At 44.0% G+C, this 18758-nt stretch overlaps 1 protein-coding gene across 5 annotated transcripts in view; it reads left to right on the plus strand.

Moving 5' to 3' along the window:
* The window catches only part of VPS13B (vacuolar protein sorting 13 homolog B), a 1616194-nt gene that overhangs the window by 982558 nt on the left and 614878 nt on the right, over positions 1-18758 (plus strand). For 4 of the 5 annotated variants that reach the window (XM_063924187.1, XM_063924188.1, XM_063924185.1 and 1 more), the window contains exons 26-29: positions 4545-4716; positions 4870-4984; positions 7765-7906; positions 17903-18317. In XM_063924187.1, coding sequence (XP_063780257.1) covers positions 4545-4716; positions 4870-4984; positions 7765-7906; positions 17903-18317 — 844 coding nt within the window. Of the gene's footprint in view, positions 1-4544; positions 4717-4869; positions 4985-6508; positions 6576-7764; positions 7907-17902; positions 18318-18758 lie in introns of all 5 variants that reach the window. The other variant, XM_063924189.1, reaches the window with a different exon arrangement.

Consider the following 18758-nt stretch of genomic DNA (forward strand, 5'->3'; position numbering starts at 1 on the left):
CGTAATGAACTTACAGTACAGATGGCGGGATAGAACACAATAAGGAGCATACAAATACAGTATATTTATGTCTGTGCATATACATGTATGTATACACATACAATTAAAAGGATGTAGCTGGTATACCGGTGGACGGGATGCTGGCGTTCAGAATAGTGGCGCAGGAATTCCAGCAGCCAGCATCCTAAATGTTAGTATGCTGGTAAGGGTTAGGTTGCGGGGAGGGAGGGTTAGTTAAAGGGCTAAGGTTAATTAATTTCATTAAAAACTTTTGGTACAGTATTATGTTGGATCAGGATGTTGCTGTCAGTATTCTGACCGGCGGAATTCCGTACCCTACCCCAATTAAATATCCCTACCAGACCCCATATACAGTATTATACAGTATATAAGGAATAGACGGCGACAACACTCAAGAACTTTTAAAGTGAAAGTATATTGTGAACAAAGTCACAAAATTTTGTGACTTTATTTACAATATACTTTGTCACTTTAAAAATCCTTGTGTGTTGTTCCTATTCTCTGGTCACTTGCTTCTCCCCTCCGGGAGGTGGTGGGGTGGGAGGGTTAGCAGGTTAGGGGGCGCTAGGCTAAAGCTTTGCCTGTGGTGCAGAGAGAACTTGCACCGGCCATGCTTATATTCACTCTCTGCCCATGACTGCAATCTCGTTCCCAGCTGCAATGGCTCCGGCGTCTTACTGCGCAATTACACGGCTACTCAAAACTTTGATAATCGACTGATCTGCGAGCGATGCTGCATCTTTGTACGCAGCTGCTGGGACTCGCAAAGCCACCAGTTTGTGTATCAATACAAATCCAGGCAGCTGTGGCATTTGCATATTTTTGCAGTGTCACCAGAAACCTAATTATGACCGTAATGCTCATATTCACTTATCAATGTGCTAGTGCGATTGTAACCTAACAGCCTTTTACTGTATGTCAATCCATAGTGGAAGCAACTGTGCCCCATCCAATAACCCAGTCTATATATAGAAATGCGAAAGCCCTCACGCACTGACTGACTTATCACTAATTCTCTTACGTCCCGATATGTTAGGAAGCTGAAATTTAACGAGATGTAGTTATGTGACGACATGTAGTTATATCACAACATGTAGTTATGTCACTCCGCCTACATCCCAACTCCTGCAAATCCCGACAGTTGGCATGCCAACTACAAAGGACTATTCCCACTCGTGGGTGTCCACGACACCCATAGAGTGGGAATAGAACCTGTGGCGGGCGCAGCATGGCGAGTGCAGTGCAAGGGGCTTCGTTGCTCTGCCTCCCTCCCGCTGGCATTCTGCAGCCAGGATCCCGGCGTCGGGATGTTGACCGCCGGTAATGCCTACCCAACCCAATTTAACATTATTGTATTCTTCAGGTGGGAAAACTACGTAATTAGAATTTTAATTAACCTCCCCTAAGGGGATGAACAAGGGGTTGACATAATGACCTCATTACTGATGTGTGGCTTGGGTTACGTGAATGATAACAGACAATCGGAACAATATTTGGACTGCACCTCCAGTGGGTAGAATTTAATAAACTACAAAAATGGTTCTGTCACTTTTTACCGTATCTGCTACGGGTGCTCCTTGGGAAACGCCAAGAACGTCTCAAATTTACATCTCAATAGATTTACCAGATTTTTAACACTCATTTATATTTAAAACCATGAAAATCAGAAACTCCCGTGCGAAGAACAGGTAGAGCAGTTAGTAACTAATACCGGTGGCGTGGTAGGTGCCCTGCAGTCATACATCACTATGGCAGGACACTGTTGGTTAGAAAGCTGCACCCTTTAGCTTTTGGTTAGTGCTGTTGTTTTCCAATATACATGTAGAAGTGTCACATTGTTCTGGTACACTATTTGTGTAATTTTCAATTTTGAATACAATAAATGTATGATGTAACCCATCAATTTAATGGAAGTGACGGAATATTGGTGACTTGATCTCGCAAAAATATTGCTGCCACAACGGTGTGAAACTGGCAGGCAGGCTTTAAGGAGACCACATGGGGGTAGATTTACTAAAGACAGACAAACGGACTTATAAACCAATCAGATTCTGGGTACCATTTTCTAGCATGCAATAAAGAAGTGATAGCTAGAATCTGGTTGCTACTATGGGCAACAGCCCCACGTTTCATTTGTAGAAGCTTTAGTAAATTTACTCCATTGACTGCAAATTAATGCCACTAGAATGCAAAGGATAGAGATATGGAATTACAGAAATTAGTGCTAAATTTAAGTACACGTGAAGAAACGCTGCTGTTACTGAGAGCAAAACATTAAGAAGTAAAATAAATAGACTTGATGCCATTTAATTGAAACTGAAACACAATCCCTGCATTAGGCCTAAACATAAGTATAACACAATGTTTCCCCCCCCGCGCTAATGCTCCTTTACTGCCTGCACAACAGTAATAGCAACTCTCTTATTAGTTATTACACATTCAAAGTAGATTCAGAAAATGTCTTTTTTTTTTTTTTTGCTTAAGTTAAAGGCAGGGGTATTACATACTGTAAGTAACACAACATAACTGGAGATTTATGATCTATGCATTTACAAATTAGCTCTGACCTTTTTCTAATTTCTGACTCTGAACTAGTTAATAGTTCCCTCTCAGCTTTTCCAAGTGGCATCTTTTAAGTGTGTTTATTCCAGTCTTTAACATTGTAATTGCTGTAAAAGTATACAGCACTTACCAGTCTGATGCAAGCCTCCATAGGACCACCCATGCAGGAATGCCATTATTACAGCATTTCATGTGGTTGGGGGAGAATGAGGGATCTACAGTGGGCTAGATCACAACCCAGCTAATCACGCTGAATTACTTCAATAAATACATTGTAGTATTTTTTTTTATACCCTAAGTGTGCATAGTATACACAGTTTAGAACCAGGCAATTAGGCTGAATGACTCTGGTAAATACACTGTTGTTTGCTTTGTAACCCAGGTGTCTATATCATATATACGATCTGTGTACAACTTTACGTCCTTGTCTGTTGGATGCGCCAAGTTCAGAGAACAGAAATAACGGTGACTCTTAAAGGGAACTGATATTGTAGCAACACAATTCCAAACTAAATATGTGCGTTTCAAGCATAAAGGTATCTTACATGCTGTTCAGTGCGACTCTGATCTTCCTCTACAGTTCTAGTAGAGGTTTTGTCCAGGTAGGCATTGTCCTCACACACTTCTAGAAAGTCTCTTTATTCACTGAAAAAGGGGTTTAAAGAAAAATATAAATATCAAAAATACTCCTAATCACCTTGTAATATACATTTTAAAAGGGTAAAAAGAAAAAACTGCTGCACCTAGCCTAAAGTAAAGTTTAGTGTGTTATCTCCCAATTCAGTTACAGGCAAGTGTTTGATAATATTGTAGGGGACATATATATCCTTAATAAAGTTTAGATTTTAATAATTTGATAGGGTTGTGTGCACTCGAGATAACTGGTTTTCTCTTCCTTTTCCCTGTCTATGGGGATTTGATTAAAATATATCCGTATCCTAACCAGTTGGTAGCACCATTTGAGCCTTGGTATATTACTCTAGTGGACACATCTACACTCCCAGCAATTAGAGTCACACTACATATATAAAAGGCATCCCAACTGTATTACTGTATTTTGAGAACAGTCCCTTCTTGGTGCGGGTTACCCTCCAGTAATGGTGATAGTTTTTGCTCTCCCATAACTGGTATATTTGGATCTGCTTAGGACTACCTCTAACTCTAGCAATATTTTCAAGTAAATAGAGGTCTATGGCTCTTTTCTTATACTAGGCGGCCTGGGCCTGATTTTGAGTTAGAAGTACAGTAAAAAAAGAGTAATACCCCTTTTTCACCAAACTTAAAACCTGGGTAGTTGCTTGAGCAACTCTGGTCCAAGTATGGTGGGAATGACTCTGAGACAACCTGGATTGCGTTACCCGGGAATCTGACTCTGGTAGCTACCAAGGTCAGACCTGGGAAGGGTCTGGGTAACATTGTGGTGTAAACAGGGTTTTCATGGAAACGGAGTATAACCTGGGCCTTTAAAGCCATGTGAACAAATGATTTAGGTTTTTGGAGAGGGGGTGTCCAAACTCAAATCTAAATTGCATTGTAAAATATAGCTGTCCAGCATGTGTGAACTACATGCAAAAGAAGCCAGTATTTACCCTGCATGCAAAGAAAAAAATGTGTGTGCTTGCACCCCTGCAGTGGAACATGGTGTTCGTCACAGTAACTTGCGCTGTTTTGCTTTGCTCCCAAATCACAATCAGCCCCTTGCCATGTATAAGAATAGTTATTTATACATACAGTGTGACAATGGATAGTCCAGCAGGACCAAGTGGTTTATTGATTAAACAACCGCCGCTTCCTTGCGTGTGTAAGCCCAAATTTTAAAATTGCAATATATGCAGGCTTACACACGCCCGGAAGCTGCATGCTACGGAAATAAACTCCCAAGGGGCATCTGACTTCCACTTTAACCTATTTAATTACTATATATGTGCTCAGATATTGTCTTCTGTTCTTTCTCCATACAGGGGGACTCTATGCACGCTGCCGAGGAATCCCCATTTTCTGATTCCGTGACACTGGAGCAAACAACAAGCAACATTGGGGTGTCCAGTGGGCGAGTCAGTCTCTGGATGCAGTGGATGTTACCCAAGGTTACCGTAAAGCTGTTCGCTATTGATCCGGCATGTAAAGGCACAAGTACGACTCCGTTCATATTATTATAATAATACTGTGTTCAGCATTTAAATGTACGCATACACGCACACACATGTACATTCTCCCGCTACCAGCCATCCTTCTATTCCCTCTCTGCTCCATAATGTGTGTGTATCTTGTGTGTCCCTCTTCCAGAGATCTGCGTGGTCAGTGAGCTGGAAGACCTCAATGCCTCTGTAGATATGCAGGACGTGTACACTAAGGTGAAATGCAAGATTGAAAGCTTCAACATTGACCACTACAGGAGCAGGTATCTCGCTGGTTGCGTCACACCTCTCATGCCTTGTTAGCTGTAAACCTGTATCTTAAATACTACAGATAGCAAGAAGCTATCTTCAGAATAGTTGCACATATATTGTGGTGAAAATCAGGTCCCTTTTAAGGTATTTGTAGTTTAAATCTAGTATATAGTGTTGACTGAAGTGTAACGGAATAGAAGCATAAAATCCACCAGACCACAAGAAGTTCCGGAATTTACAGATAAGAGTATTAAGGGAGAAATTTGGTGGGAGTGTACCTGGCCTTTCCTCCAAGGTCAGGTTACCTTGTAAATAAGTGTCACCTTCTATGTATCCTTCCAGGTCAATATCACAGTGACTGTGATAATGACCAGCCTACTTCTGAGTGACCGCTGCACTTATAGGCATGAACTACACTGGAAGCCATTGTTTCTAGTGTTACTGTGCACACTGCCATTGTTACTAGCATTACCAAAGCATGTACATTTACCGTAGCCAAGTATATGGACAGTACCTAGAAACTCCTCAAACTAAGCTCCAAATACTAGCACCAATGCCCCCTAGCCTCTTCACAAGTGGTGAAAACTCAGGTGAGCGCCTGGCCTCAGCATTAGGACCCAATCATGCAGCATCTTTTCCGATAACAATTGTACAAATCCTTTTTCATATACGTGCTCATTGCAAGCGTTACCATGGAAACATCTTTCCTCTTGTAGTTTGGAGGGGCGGAATGTAGGTGCCGGTATTGCGACCAGTGGTCTCCTAACCGCCGGTCACACAACTACATCCCGTTTAAATGGGAATAAATATGTAAATAACCCCAATAAAGGTCTGAATCCATAACTATTACATTGCTTTTTAATATACATTGATTAATTATTTAATGTTTGGCATTTATGACATTTTATATAGTCTAATTGTGCTCTTCTCAGTATGAAACCATGGCAAGTTAATTCAGCCCATTCTGGTTATAATCACGCAGCCAATATCTACTTATAGAGATGCTATTGACGAGATTCTTATACAGAATGTTCATAAAACAAAGCAAGAAGCATAACATTCTAACAGCCCCGCTTCCTTCTGTTACACTGCTCTTGTCCTTAAAATGGCCAGTGTCTGCTCTGTATAAAAACAGCAATCTTACTCTGCATGTTGGCTGCCTCGAAACACCCGGAACTCCACAACCTGTTAATTAGAAACAAGTGTTGGTCCTGTTTCCCATTATCTGCTTGTTACTTGACATCACAAATTGATTTCAAGATGGGAGTAATCTAGTTTCCTGAAAATAAGTTTTGCTCATCCTTCCTGCTAGTGTGTTCCCAATTCTCCCATGTGCTGTTGGTTCTGCAGTGTGTATTCAACCGAGATACTCAATGAGATGATGTGCGCTCTTGTTTACAGTGTGTAATGTTGCCTGACAGTTGGGATGTGGAAGGGGAGGGGAGAAAGCCTTTCATTCTTAGAGCAGCTTCTAAATGGTTTTAATTTCCATTGATTGAAAACAACGGATGAGGGTAACGCTGTGTCTATTCCAGGCCAGGTGAAAGCTGGCAAACAGGCGATTTTCTCGGGATACTCCTGCAATGCAAAGAGAAAAACGTGGTGAGACTGTTGTAGTCGCTAAGTCGCTTAAGGAAGCCATAGACTACAATCGGACCTGTGTGATCCTTTATAACCCTTACACGGCGCTGATTGCAAGAATTAACATCCTCATAGCTGGAACCTGGATAATTGCTTGTTGCTTTTATTTAATCTGGTTTCAGGTACGGAAGAGAGCAATTTAAAGGGATTGTCCGCCTTCAGTTCACTTTACAGCCTTGCATCTGTTACTAAATACATTGCTCTATCTTCTTTCTGTGTATTTCAGGCGTGTACTTATCATTGGACTGAGTTGTTTACTCCCTGTTACCCAGGGGTATGGCACAGCCTGCTGTGCTAGCTGTATTGTATACAGTTATATCCAGAGGGGAGTTTTGTGTCATCCTGAAATAAGGAAAATAGACAACTTTGATCATATATGTCTCACTGATCGCTACATAATGTATTTAGTCACAGTTGCAGGAGGTATGTACAGTACAGCCACTTAAAGTTATCTGAAGGCGGTCACTCCATTTAAGTGTCAGTCCTCCTTAGTTTATTCTTGGAATCACATGCCGCAAACCTGATCAGCTAAAGCTACACCTGTCAATCATCAGTCTCCTGATTTACTTACTGGGCTGATAACCTTTCATTGAGCAGCGGTGATCAATGCTTGCTGGGTTGCTGAGCCTTCAGTATCATAGTGATCTGTATATGTGTGTTTATATAAATATATGTATTTTATATATGTGTGTGCATATATATTACTATACATATCCCCACACATGATGCACAATTTTCAAATGATGTAAAAGTTCACCAGTAGTAACATGATAAATACTGCAGTTTATGCTCCACTATTTGCTTATCCTTTATATACACAGATGGCAGCCATTTTGTGGACCAATATTGAGGAAAATGCTGCGGCAGATACAAAATTACTATCTGCTAACGTTGCCATGATATAATGAACTGCCTCAATTATGTCACTGGTTCCTAGTGAATTGATAGACTCTGTGAGGAAGATTGGTTCAGCTACAAAATGGCTGCCATCCCTCTGTATACACTGTGGGATATCAGAATGCATTGTACTGCAACCCAGCAGGTGTCTGCTTCATTATGGCAAATGATCATTCGGCCTCTTATTGTTGCCATTTTGTTCTCTAGTTCTTCTTTCTCTATTCTGTTTTTTTTTTTTTTCCAATTCTTTAAGCCTCGTTGAAAAGTGTTGGTGTCTGGGGCAATATGGCGGTGTCTTCCTCTCATGCACTGACAAGCTGAACAGACGCACTACCTTGGCTCGGCCCGTCAGCAAGCAGGACCCTTTCAGTAACTTTTCTGGCTTCTTCCCTTCTGTAAGGAATCAAGTTTTTTTAATGAAATTTATTAAAGAAATTCCATCAGCCCGCAGCTCCCCTTCCCTCTCTGTGCTGTAACCAGCTATGTACATCCTCCTGCCAATATGGCACATTTATCACCCAGACGTGTTTATTTTATGCATGGCTGATGGAAGTTCTTTTGTGTGATGGGTTGGAATCAAAGTGAACACATACCATCTATGCCTTAATGAGTTTACTGAATGACTCCACCAGCTGCTCAATATGGCTTCGGCTGCTTAGATCCCCTTCTCTTGCGTGTCTCTAGCAAAAAGGGCTCTCTCAGCATCATAATGTGTCATATGAATACACTTTTAAGGGTCAATTCAATTAGGGTCCAATTGCGAGCGATGCCCAAGATGTGCCACTGTGACTGCGTTGTAACTATGGCAACCGCACCCTAAGTCACCATGATTTCACCACTACATAGTGCAGTTTGGTTGATAGCCACAGGGGTTCATAATTATAGTATGTGTTTTAGGGGCTAGCCTAAGCGCAGCTGATTTGCGCACTGCATCGCTCCTAATTGAATAGATCACTTATACTTTAGTTATTAAGAAGAGACATAGCCCCTGTTTTACAGTAGGTGTGTCTGAGACCAGTTGTCTGATGTTGGCTGCCATATTGTTACATGTGGCCAGCATTACCAAACACACTTGAACACAACACCTGATCTTGCTGCTTAATATTGTTGAGAGAGCTTTTTTTTCTAGCGAGAGCGACCTAAACCCATGTGTTTTAATAAAGCAAATCATATTAAATTGTATTTGTTAAATTTAGCTCTGATTTATTTGTCCTTTTTTTCCTTAATATTATTTGTTCTGCATAAAACAAATAAATATATAATGCTATATATATATATATATATATTTCTCTATCGTCCTAGTGGATGCTGGGGTTCCTGAAAGGACCATGGGGAATAGCGGCTCCGCAGGAGACAGGGCACAAAAAGTAAAGCTTTAGGATCAGGTGGTGTGCACTGGCTCCTCCCCCTATGACCCTCCTCCAAGCCAGTTAGATTTTTGTGCCCGGCCGAGAAGGGTGCAATCTAGGTGGCTCTCCTAAAGAGCTGCTTAGGAAAGTTTAGCTTAGGTTTTTTATTTTACAGTGAGTCCTGCTGGCAACAGGATCACTGCAACGAGGGACTTAGGGGAGAAGAAGTGAACTCACCTGCGTGCAGGATGGATTGGCTTCTTGGCTACTGGACATCAGCTCCAGAGGGACGATCACAGGTACAGCCTGGATGGTCACCGGAGCCTTGCCGCCGGCCCCCTTGCAGATGCTGAAGTAAGAAGAGGTCCAGAATCGGCGGCAGAAGACTCCTCAGTCTTCTAAAGGTAGCGCACAGCACTGCAGCTGTGCGCCATTTTCCTCTCAGCACACTTCACACGGCAGTCACTGAGGGTGCAGGGCGCTGGGAGGGGGGCGCCCTGGGAGGCAAATGAATACCTATTTTGGCTAAAAATACCTCACATATAGCCTCCGGAGGCTATATGGAGATATTTAACCCCTGCCAGAATCCGTTAAGAGCGGGAGACGAGGCCGCCGAAAAAGGGGCGGGGCCTATCTCCTCAGCACACAGCGCCATTTTCCCTCACAGAAAGGCTGGAGGGAAGGCTCCCAGGCTCTCCCCTGCACTGCACTACAGAAACAGGGTTAAAACAGAGAGGGGGGGCACTAATTTGGCGATATGCTTATATATATATTAAGATGCTATAAGGGAAAACACTTATATAAGGTTGTCCCTATATAATTATAGCGTTTTTGGTGTGTGCTGGCAAACTCTCCCTCTGTCTCTCCAAAGGGCTAGTGGGTCCTGTCCTCTATCAGAGCATTCCCTGTGTGTGTGCTGTGTGTCGGTACGTGTGTGTCGACAGGTAGGAGGACGATGTTGGTGAGGAGGCGGAGCAATTGCCTGTAATGGTGATGTCACTCTCTAGGGAGTCGACACCGGAATGGATGGCTTATTTAGGAAATTACGTGATAATGTCAACACGCTGCAAGGTCGGTTGACGACATGAGACGGCCGACAAACAATTAGTACGGTCCAGACGTCTCAAAAACACCGTCAAGGGTTTTAAAACGCCCGTTTACTTTAGTCGGTCGACACAGACACAGACAGGGACACTGAATCCAGTGTCGACGGTGAATAAACAAACGTATTCCTTATTAGGGCCACACGTTAAAGGCAATGAAGGAGGTGTTACGTATTTCTGATACTACAAGTACCACAAAAGAGGGTATTATGTGGGATGTGAAAAAACTACCATAGTTTTTCCTGAATCAGATAAATTAAATAAAGTGTGTGATGATGCGTGGGTTCCCCCCGATAGAAAATTATGGGCGGTATACCCTTTCCCGCCGGAAGTTAGGGCGCGTTGGGAAACACCCCTTAAGGTGGATAAGGCGCTCACACGCTTATCAAAACAAGTGGCGGTACCGTCTATAGATAGGGCCGTCCTCAAGGACCAGCTGACAAGGCTGGAAAATATAATAAAAAGTATATACACACATACTGGTGTTATACTGCGGCCAGCGATCGCCTCAGCCTGGATGTGCAGAGCTAGGGTGGCTTGGTCGGATTCCCTGACTAAAAATATTGATACCCTTGACAGGGACAGTATTTTATTGACTATAGAGCATTTAAAGGATGCATTTCTATATATGCGAGATGCACAGAGGGATATTTGCACTCTGGCATCATGAATAAACGCGATGTCCATAACTGCCAGAAGATGTTATGGACACGACAGTGGTCAGGTGATGCAGATTCCAAACGGCACAGTATGGCCGTATAAAGGAAGAGGACTTGTTTGGGGTCGGTCCATCGGACCTGGTGGTCACGGCAACTGCTGGAAAATCCACCGTTTTTTACCCTAAGTCACATCTCTGCAGAAAAAGACACCGTCTTTTCAGCCTCAGTCCTCTCGTCCCTATAAGATCATATCTGCCCAGGGATAGAGGAAAGGGAAGAAGACTGCAGCAGGCAGCCCATTCCCAGGAACAGAAGCGTTCCACCGCGTCTGACAAGTTCTCAGCATGGCGCTGAGACCGTACAGGACCCCTGGATCCTACAAGTAGTATCCCGGGGGTACAGATGGGAATGTCGAGACGTTTCCCCTTCGCAGGCTCCTGAAGTCTGCTTTACCAAGTCTCCCTCCGACAAGGAGGTAGTATGGGAAAAAATTCACAAGCTGTATTCCCAGCAGGTGATAATTAAATTACCCCTCCTACTACAGAAAAGGGGTATTATTCCACACTATATTGTGGTACTGAAGCCAGAAGGCTAGGTGAGACTTATTCTAAAAAAATTTTTTTGAACACTTACAAAGGTTCAAATTAAGATGAAGTCACTCAGAGCAGTGATAACGAACCAGGAAGAAGGGGACTATATAGTGTCCCGGGACATCAGGGATGCTTACCTCTATGTCCCAAATTTGCCCTTCTCACTAAGGGTACCTCAGGTTCATGGTGCAGAACTGTCACTATCAGTTTCAGACGCTGCCGTTTGGATTGTCCACGGCACCCCGGGGTCTTTACCAAGGTAATGGCCGAATTGATGATTCTTCTTCGAAGAAAAGGCGTCTTAATTATCCCTTACTTGGACGATCTCCTGATAGGGGCATAGTCCAGGGAACAGTTGGAGGTCGGAGTAGCACTATCTCGGATACTGCTACAATCAGCACGGGTGGATTCTAAATATTCCAAAATCGCAGCTGATCCCGACGACACGTCTGCTGTGCCTAGGGATGATTCTGGACACAGTCCAGAAAAAGGTGTTTCTCCCGGAAGAGAAAGCCAGGGAGTTATCCGAGCAAGTCAGGAACCTCCTAAAAACAGTGCATCATTGCACAAGGGTCCTGGTAAAAATGGTGGCTTCCTACGAAGCAATTCCATTCGGCAGATTTCACGTAAGAACTTTTCAGTGGGATCTGCTGGACAAATGGTCCGGATCGCATCTTCAGATGCATCAGCGGATAACCCAATATCCAAGGACAAGGGTGTCTCTCCTGTGGTGGTTATAGAGTGCTCATCTTCTAGAGGGCCGCAGATTCGGCATTCAGGATTGGATGCTGGTAACCACGGAGCCCAGCCTGAGAGGCTGGGGAGCAGTCACACAAGGGAAAAATTTCCAGGGAGTGTGATCAAGTATGGAGACCTTTCTCCACATAAATATACTGGAGCTAAGGGTAAATTTATAATGCTCTAAGCTTAGCAAGACCTCTGCTTCAAGGTCAGCCGGTATTGATCCAGTGGGAAAAACATCACGGCAGTCGCCCACGTAAACAGACAGGGCGACACAAGAAGCAGGAGGGCAATGGCAGAAACTGCAAGGACTTTTCGCTGGGCGGAAAATCATGTGATAACACTGTCAGCAGTTTTTCATCCCGGGAATGGAAACTGGGAAGCAGACTTCCTCAGCACGACCTCCACCCGGGAGAGTGGAAACTTCATTGAGAAGTTTTTTCCACATGATTGTAAACCGTTGGGAAATACCAAAGGTGGACATGATGGCGTCCCGTCTGAACAAAAAACGGGACAGGTATTGCGCCAGGTCAAGAGACCCTCAGGCAATAGATGTGGACGTTCTGGTAACACCGTGGGTGTACCAGTCGGTGTATGTGTTCCCTCCTCTGCTTCTCATACCTAAGGTGCTGAGAATTATAAGACGTAGAGGAGTAAGAACTATACTCATGGCTCCGGATTGGCCAAGAGAGGACTTGGTACCCGGAACTTCAAGAGATGCTTACAGAGGTCTTATGGCCTCTGCCGCTAAGAAGGGACTTGCTTCAGCAAGTACCATGTCTGTTCCAAGACTTACCGCAGCTGCGTTTGTCGGCATGGCGATGGAAAGCCGGATCCTAAGGGAAAAAAGGCATTCCGGAAGAGGTCATTCCTACCCTGGTCAAAGCCAGAAAGGAGGTGACCGCACAACATTATCACCACGTGTGGCGAAAATATGTTGCGTGGTGTGAGGCCAGGAAGGCCCCACAAAGAAATTTCAACTCGGTCGTTTCCTGCATTTCCTGCAAACAGGAGTGTCTATGGGCCTCAAATTGGGGTCCATTAAGGTTCAAATTCGGCCCTGTAAATTTTCTTCCAGAAAGAATTGGCTTCAGTTCCTGAAGTCCAGAAGTTTGTCAAGGGAGTATTGCATATACAAACCCCTTTTTTGTGCCTCCAGTGGCACTGTGGGATCTCAACGTAGTTCTGGGATTCCTCAAATCACATTGGTTTAAAACCAGTCAAATATGTGGATTTGAAGCATCTCACATAAAAAGTGACCATGCTCTTGGCCCTGGCCTGGACCAGGCGAGTGTCAAATTGGTGGTTTTTTCTCAAAAAAGCCCATATCTGTTTGTCCATTCGGACAGGGCAGAGCTGCGGACTCGTCCCCAGTTCTCTCCCTAAGGTGGTGTCAGTGTTTCACCTGAACCAGCTTATTGTGGTGCCTTGCACCTACTAGGGACTTGGAGGACTCCAAGTTGCTAGAAGTTGTCAGGGCCCTGAAAATATGTTCCAGGACAGCTGGAATCAGAAAATCTGACTCGCTGTTTATACTGTATGCACCCAACAAGTTGGGTGCGCCTGCTTCTAAGCAGTCGATTGCTCGTTGGATTTGTAACACAATTCAACTTGCACATTCTGAGGCAGGCCTGCCACAGTCTAAATCGGTTAAGGCCCATTCCACAAGGAAGGTGGGCTCATCTTGGGCGGCTGCCCGAGAGGTCTCGGCATTACAACTCTGCCGAGCAGCTACGTGGTCAGGGGAGAACACGTTTGTAAAATTCTACAAATTTGATATCCTGGCAAAAGAGGACCTGGAGTTCTCTCATTCGGTGCTGCAGAGTCATCCGCACTCTCCCGCCCGTTTGGGAGCTTTGGTATAATCCCCATGGTCCTTTCAGGAACCCCAGCATCCACTAGGACGATAGAGAAAATAAGAATTTACTTACCGATAATTCTATTTCTCGGAGTCCGTAGTGGATGCTGGGCGCCCATCCCAAGTGCGGATTATCTGCAATACTTGTACATAGTTACAAAAATCGGGTTATTATTGTTGTGAGCCATCTTTTCAGAGGCTCCGCTGTTATCATACTGTTAACTGGGTTTAGATCACAAGTTGTACGGTGTGATTGGTGTGGCTGGTATGAGTCTTACCCGGGATTCAAAATTCCTCCCTTATTGTGTACGCTCGTCCGGGCACAGTACCTAACTGGCTTGGAGGAGGGTCATAGGGGGAGGAGCCAGTGCACACCACCTGATCCTAAAGCTTTACTTTTTGTGCCCTGTCTCCTGCGGAGCCGCTATTCCCCATGGTCCTTTCAGGAACCCCAGCATCCACTACGGACTCCGAGAAATAGAATTATCGGTAAGTAAATTCTTATTATATATATAATTTAACCACTAACTATGTATAATTATTCACATTACATTACATTTTTTTTACATTATATATATATATATATATGTATGTACACATTATATATATATATATATATAATTATATTTACATTTTATATATATATATACAGGTTGAGTATCCCTTATCCACAATGCTTGGGACCAGAGGAATTTTGGATATGGGATTTTTCCGTATTTTGGAATATTTGCATACCATAATGAGATATCATGGTGATGGGACCTAAATCTAAGCACAGAATGCATTTATGTATCATATACACCTTATACACACAGCCTGAAGGTCATTTTAACCAATATTTTATATAAATTTGTGCATTAAACAAAGTGTGTCTACATTCACACAATTCATTTATGTTTCATATACACCTTATACACAAATCCTGAAGGTCATTTAATACAATATTTTTAATAACTTTGTGTATTAAACAAAGTTTGTGTACATTGAGCCATCAAAAAACAAAGGTTTCACTATCTCACACTCACTCAAAAAAGTCCGTATTTCGGAATATTCCGTATTTCGGAAAATATTTGGATAAGGGATACTCAACCTGTATGTGTGTGTGTATATATATATATATATATATATATATATATATATATATATAATTTTTTTATATATATTTTTCAAGTAAACGTAGATGTACAGTATGAAAGCGCACACATATACGTAACTTCATCTTATGAAACTGCCGGCTTATCAGAGACTGACACACTCAGTTCAGCCAGTGCTTTTCCTGTCTATACAGGACTCATCTCTATAAGAAGCATACATACTTTGAATGTATGGAGCACATATAGTAATTATTTTTAGGAGGCCCAAGATGAACTTTGGACCTCTGTGTTTTTCCTTAGGTTGACAGCTGCAATGGAGAATCCTGAATTCCCAATGCTAAGTACATGTGTTTAGCTGGTGCTGAATGCCTGCTACAAATTGATCTTGTCATCATGCCTGAGAAATGGCCGAATTTGACAAATATGGTCAGTAATCGCTCAGGCCCTGTGAATGGGGGGAGGTTTATCAAATATTGGAGAGAGATAAAGTACCTGCCAGTCAGCTTCTGAAATTAGCAAACACGGCCTGTTAGATGGCAATTATTATTTTTTTAATTAAAGTAAGACATTTTTATTGGTAATTTAAGAAAAAGTAACATAAACAGTAAAGCGATAACAAATAAGACGTATGTGCATCAAATAAGTAGCGTATAGATCAGTGGGTTGGGTACGAAATACCGCCAGTTGGGATTCCAACAGTCAGGAGACATTGTGATCCTGATGAGCAGAATCCCGACACATCCCGTTTAGGGGTATATTCAATTTCTGTTGCATCCTTTCCGACAGATCAGCATTCAATGGGCTGTCGGATTTGGCCGTTCCGACAATGCCAATCCGACAGCCAGGCCGCTTCTCTGATACAACCAGAGACCGTGCGGCGGCAGCTGTGGCAGTGCTACTGCTGGTGTGCGGCCGGACCTGAGCAGGAGATGTGGACGCTGCGTGTGGGTCACTGTGCTCGGCGCGCTGCAGTCGGAGGGAAAGGGGGCTGGATGGACAACTTCATCTTGGGACCACCGGAGGAGTCAACTGTCCCTGAGATCGAACTGGAGCGGGAAGCCGGAGCAATGAGTTGGGTGGTGGCCGGGGATGGACAGCTCAGGCTGGGCACCGGGGCAAGCTGTGAGCGGCTTTCTGCCCTGTCCCAGCCGTTGTACCTGCAGCTCTCCTCCCAGAGCCGGATCACCTCTCTCTCAGTTAGGTTGCAGGTCCAGGAGCATGGGTGGCGGCAGCACAACTTTGGGGAGGTAGACGCCGCTCAATCCCCGTGCAGTCATGTCCGACAGCCGGGTCCTCTATGCTGAGGTGGGCATCTGTGCTGCTGCTGTCGCCACTGCCGTGCTGCTGCCACTACTCACCCGTCCCCGCTCCTCTTCGTTGTGGTCTCCGTCACATGCTTGCAGTGTCCCCACTTCCCCGTCTCATCCCATCTCCCCGGTTCCGACAATGGCAATCCAACTTAAAAAAAAAGTTGAATTGACACTGTCGGAACCATGGCCAAAACCTGTCGGGTTTGGCCGTGGAACACGTGGATCCGTGGCTAATCCGACAATCGACGTGGTTTCTGACAAGTTGGGAATTCCAAACTTTTCGGAAAAAATTGGCCCGCATTGAATAGGTCGGAACCCTTTCTGACCTAAACCTTTCGGAAACTGACGTCTACCCCTATGTCTAACCCACCCCCTCCCTCAACCTAATTGTAAGGTCGGTATTAAAATGATATATCACGCCCATTCTCCTTTCTAAAGTGATCCCCGTTATCGCACATATCACGCCCATAGTAATCAAGTCTAGCTCCGTAAAGGGTTGGGCACCCTCGCTACCTTGGGCGTAGCGAGCTGAAATTATTATACCACGCCTGTCAGCAGAAACAGAATGGGTGTGGAAGGAGGTGAAAAGAATTGAATACCACCCTAAGTGTCTCCCGCAGCTTAACCCTAACGTCCCCTCTCTCGACCTAACCTTTAGAGTCTCCTCCCGCTGCCTAACCCTAACGTCCCTTCCAGCAGCCTAACCCTAGCATCCCTCTCCCTCCGGCAGCCTAATCCTAACCTCCCTCACACCCGCACCCTAACCATCCCCCTAGTGTTTTTCCCTAACCCCCTCTCCCGTACATATCTCCGGGATGTGCTGGGATTCTGGCCACCGAGATTGTGCCGCCGGTCTTCTGACTGCCGACTGCTGCTATCATGTCTGCATCCCTAATCAGCATATTATACATATTATAATAGAGTAAAAGCAAGGTATATAATTAATAATAAAAATACATTTAATAAAAAAAAAAATGGAAACATAGAGCCATTATTATGTATAAACAATATCAGCCACTCCATTGGCGTGCCAAAGGCCAACAGATTATAATAACAAGAAAGAAACAGCATTGTCAAAAAACACCAGTATCCCTATCCCAGCAGGGGGCGTTTCTAAACTGGCACCAGCGACCCCTAATCTTATGATACTTATGATCAGCATTCCTATAGGTGTATAAGAACCTTTTCTGGTCCGTAGTGCGGTCTGCCGTATAAGTAGGGAAGGGGGATCTTTCGCAAGCCTGGTTCTAGCTATTACAGCTTTGGCCAGGGTGGTCAGATATAGAAAAAGCCTTTGTAAGTGCAATACCAAAGAGCCAAAAATGACAGTTAGGCGCTGGTTGGATAGTACTTTATCTCTCTCCACTTTATCTTGCTCCAAGGTTTGATACATTTCCCCCTGGCTCGCATAATGACCTTTAGGTGCTAATGGCAGGTGGCCACACCAAGAAACCAATAATGTTCATCTGCTAGATATGATTCACCTTGACCATATAGTCTATAACTTAGTAGGAGCCCTGGCAAAGTTGTGTTCTGGCACGCTTGCTGCGAGTATATGTGTCTGCTTTTTTTCACAGCTATGTCCGCAGTCAATCAATGATTCTTCTTTTCACATGTTACCGCTCTGATGCCACCAACTTCTGTCATGTGTGCTGTATGTTAAGCTGTGATATCCTTTCTGACACAGACCACGGCGAAGCTTTTAGAGAGCTCCCACCAGCAGCATGGATTTCTGTCTCTGACCTACACCAAAGCTGTGACTAGGAACGTCCGCCACAAGTTGACATCAAGGAGTGAGAAGAGTTCTCGGAGCTTTAGGAAACTGTCTGAAGGCTCCACAGACGGTTCCCCTCACTTCCTCCACGAAATCTTAATCTCAGCGCAAGCCTTTGACGTTGTCCTCTTCTTTCCTTTGCTACATGCGATTTCAAGCATTTTTGAAGCCAGGCGACCTCACAATCCGAAGGAGAAGCGTAAATCTCCCGGACAACCAATGAGGTCGCACGCGTTAACCTCGCGCAATCTGCCGCTAATTTACACCAACTCCGGGGTCATTCGAGTCTTTGTACCCAAAGCCGAGGAGAAACCGCAGAATGTAGGAGGTATGTGCCAATGTTATACCCGTTCCTGTAGATGGCTTTGTGTGAATTGCTTTAGAAACAGACAGACTATGGTTATATCATTTTGAAACTGTAAATGGTATTCACTTTATGTATTTATGGCTTTTAATGTGTCTATGGGGCAGTGTTTCTCAGCTCCAGTCCTCTGGGACCCTTAGCAGTACATGTTTTACACATCTCCTAATTGGTGCACAGGTGCATTCATTTTAATAGAACCACAGGTGGAGCTAATTGATTCACTTGTAATACTGAGGAGATCTTTAAGCCATGCACTGTAATAGGCCCTACACACTGGCCGATAATCCTCAAAGATATGAACCATCTCGTTCATTATTGAATGAGATAACGTTCATATCTTTCAGTGTGGAGTCACCAGTGATGAACGATGCGCGACCCCGCGCTCGTTCATCGCTGGTTCCCCGT

Source organism: Pseudophryne corroboree, chromosome 5, assembly GCF_028390025.1.
Source record: "Pseudophryne corroboree isolate aPseCor3 chromosome 5, aPseCor3.hap2, whole genome shotgun sequence".
Taxonomy (NCBI): Eukaryota; Metazoa; Chordata; class Amphibia; order Anura; family Myobatrachidae; genus Pseudophryne; species Pseudophryne corroboree.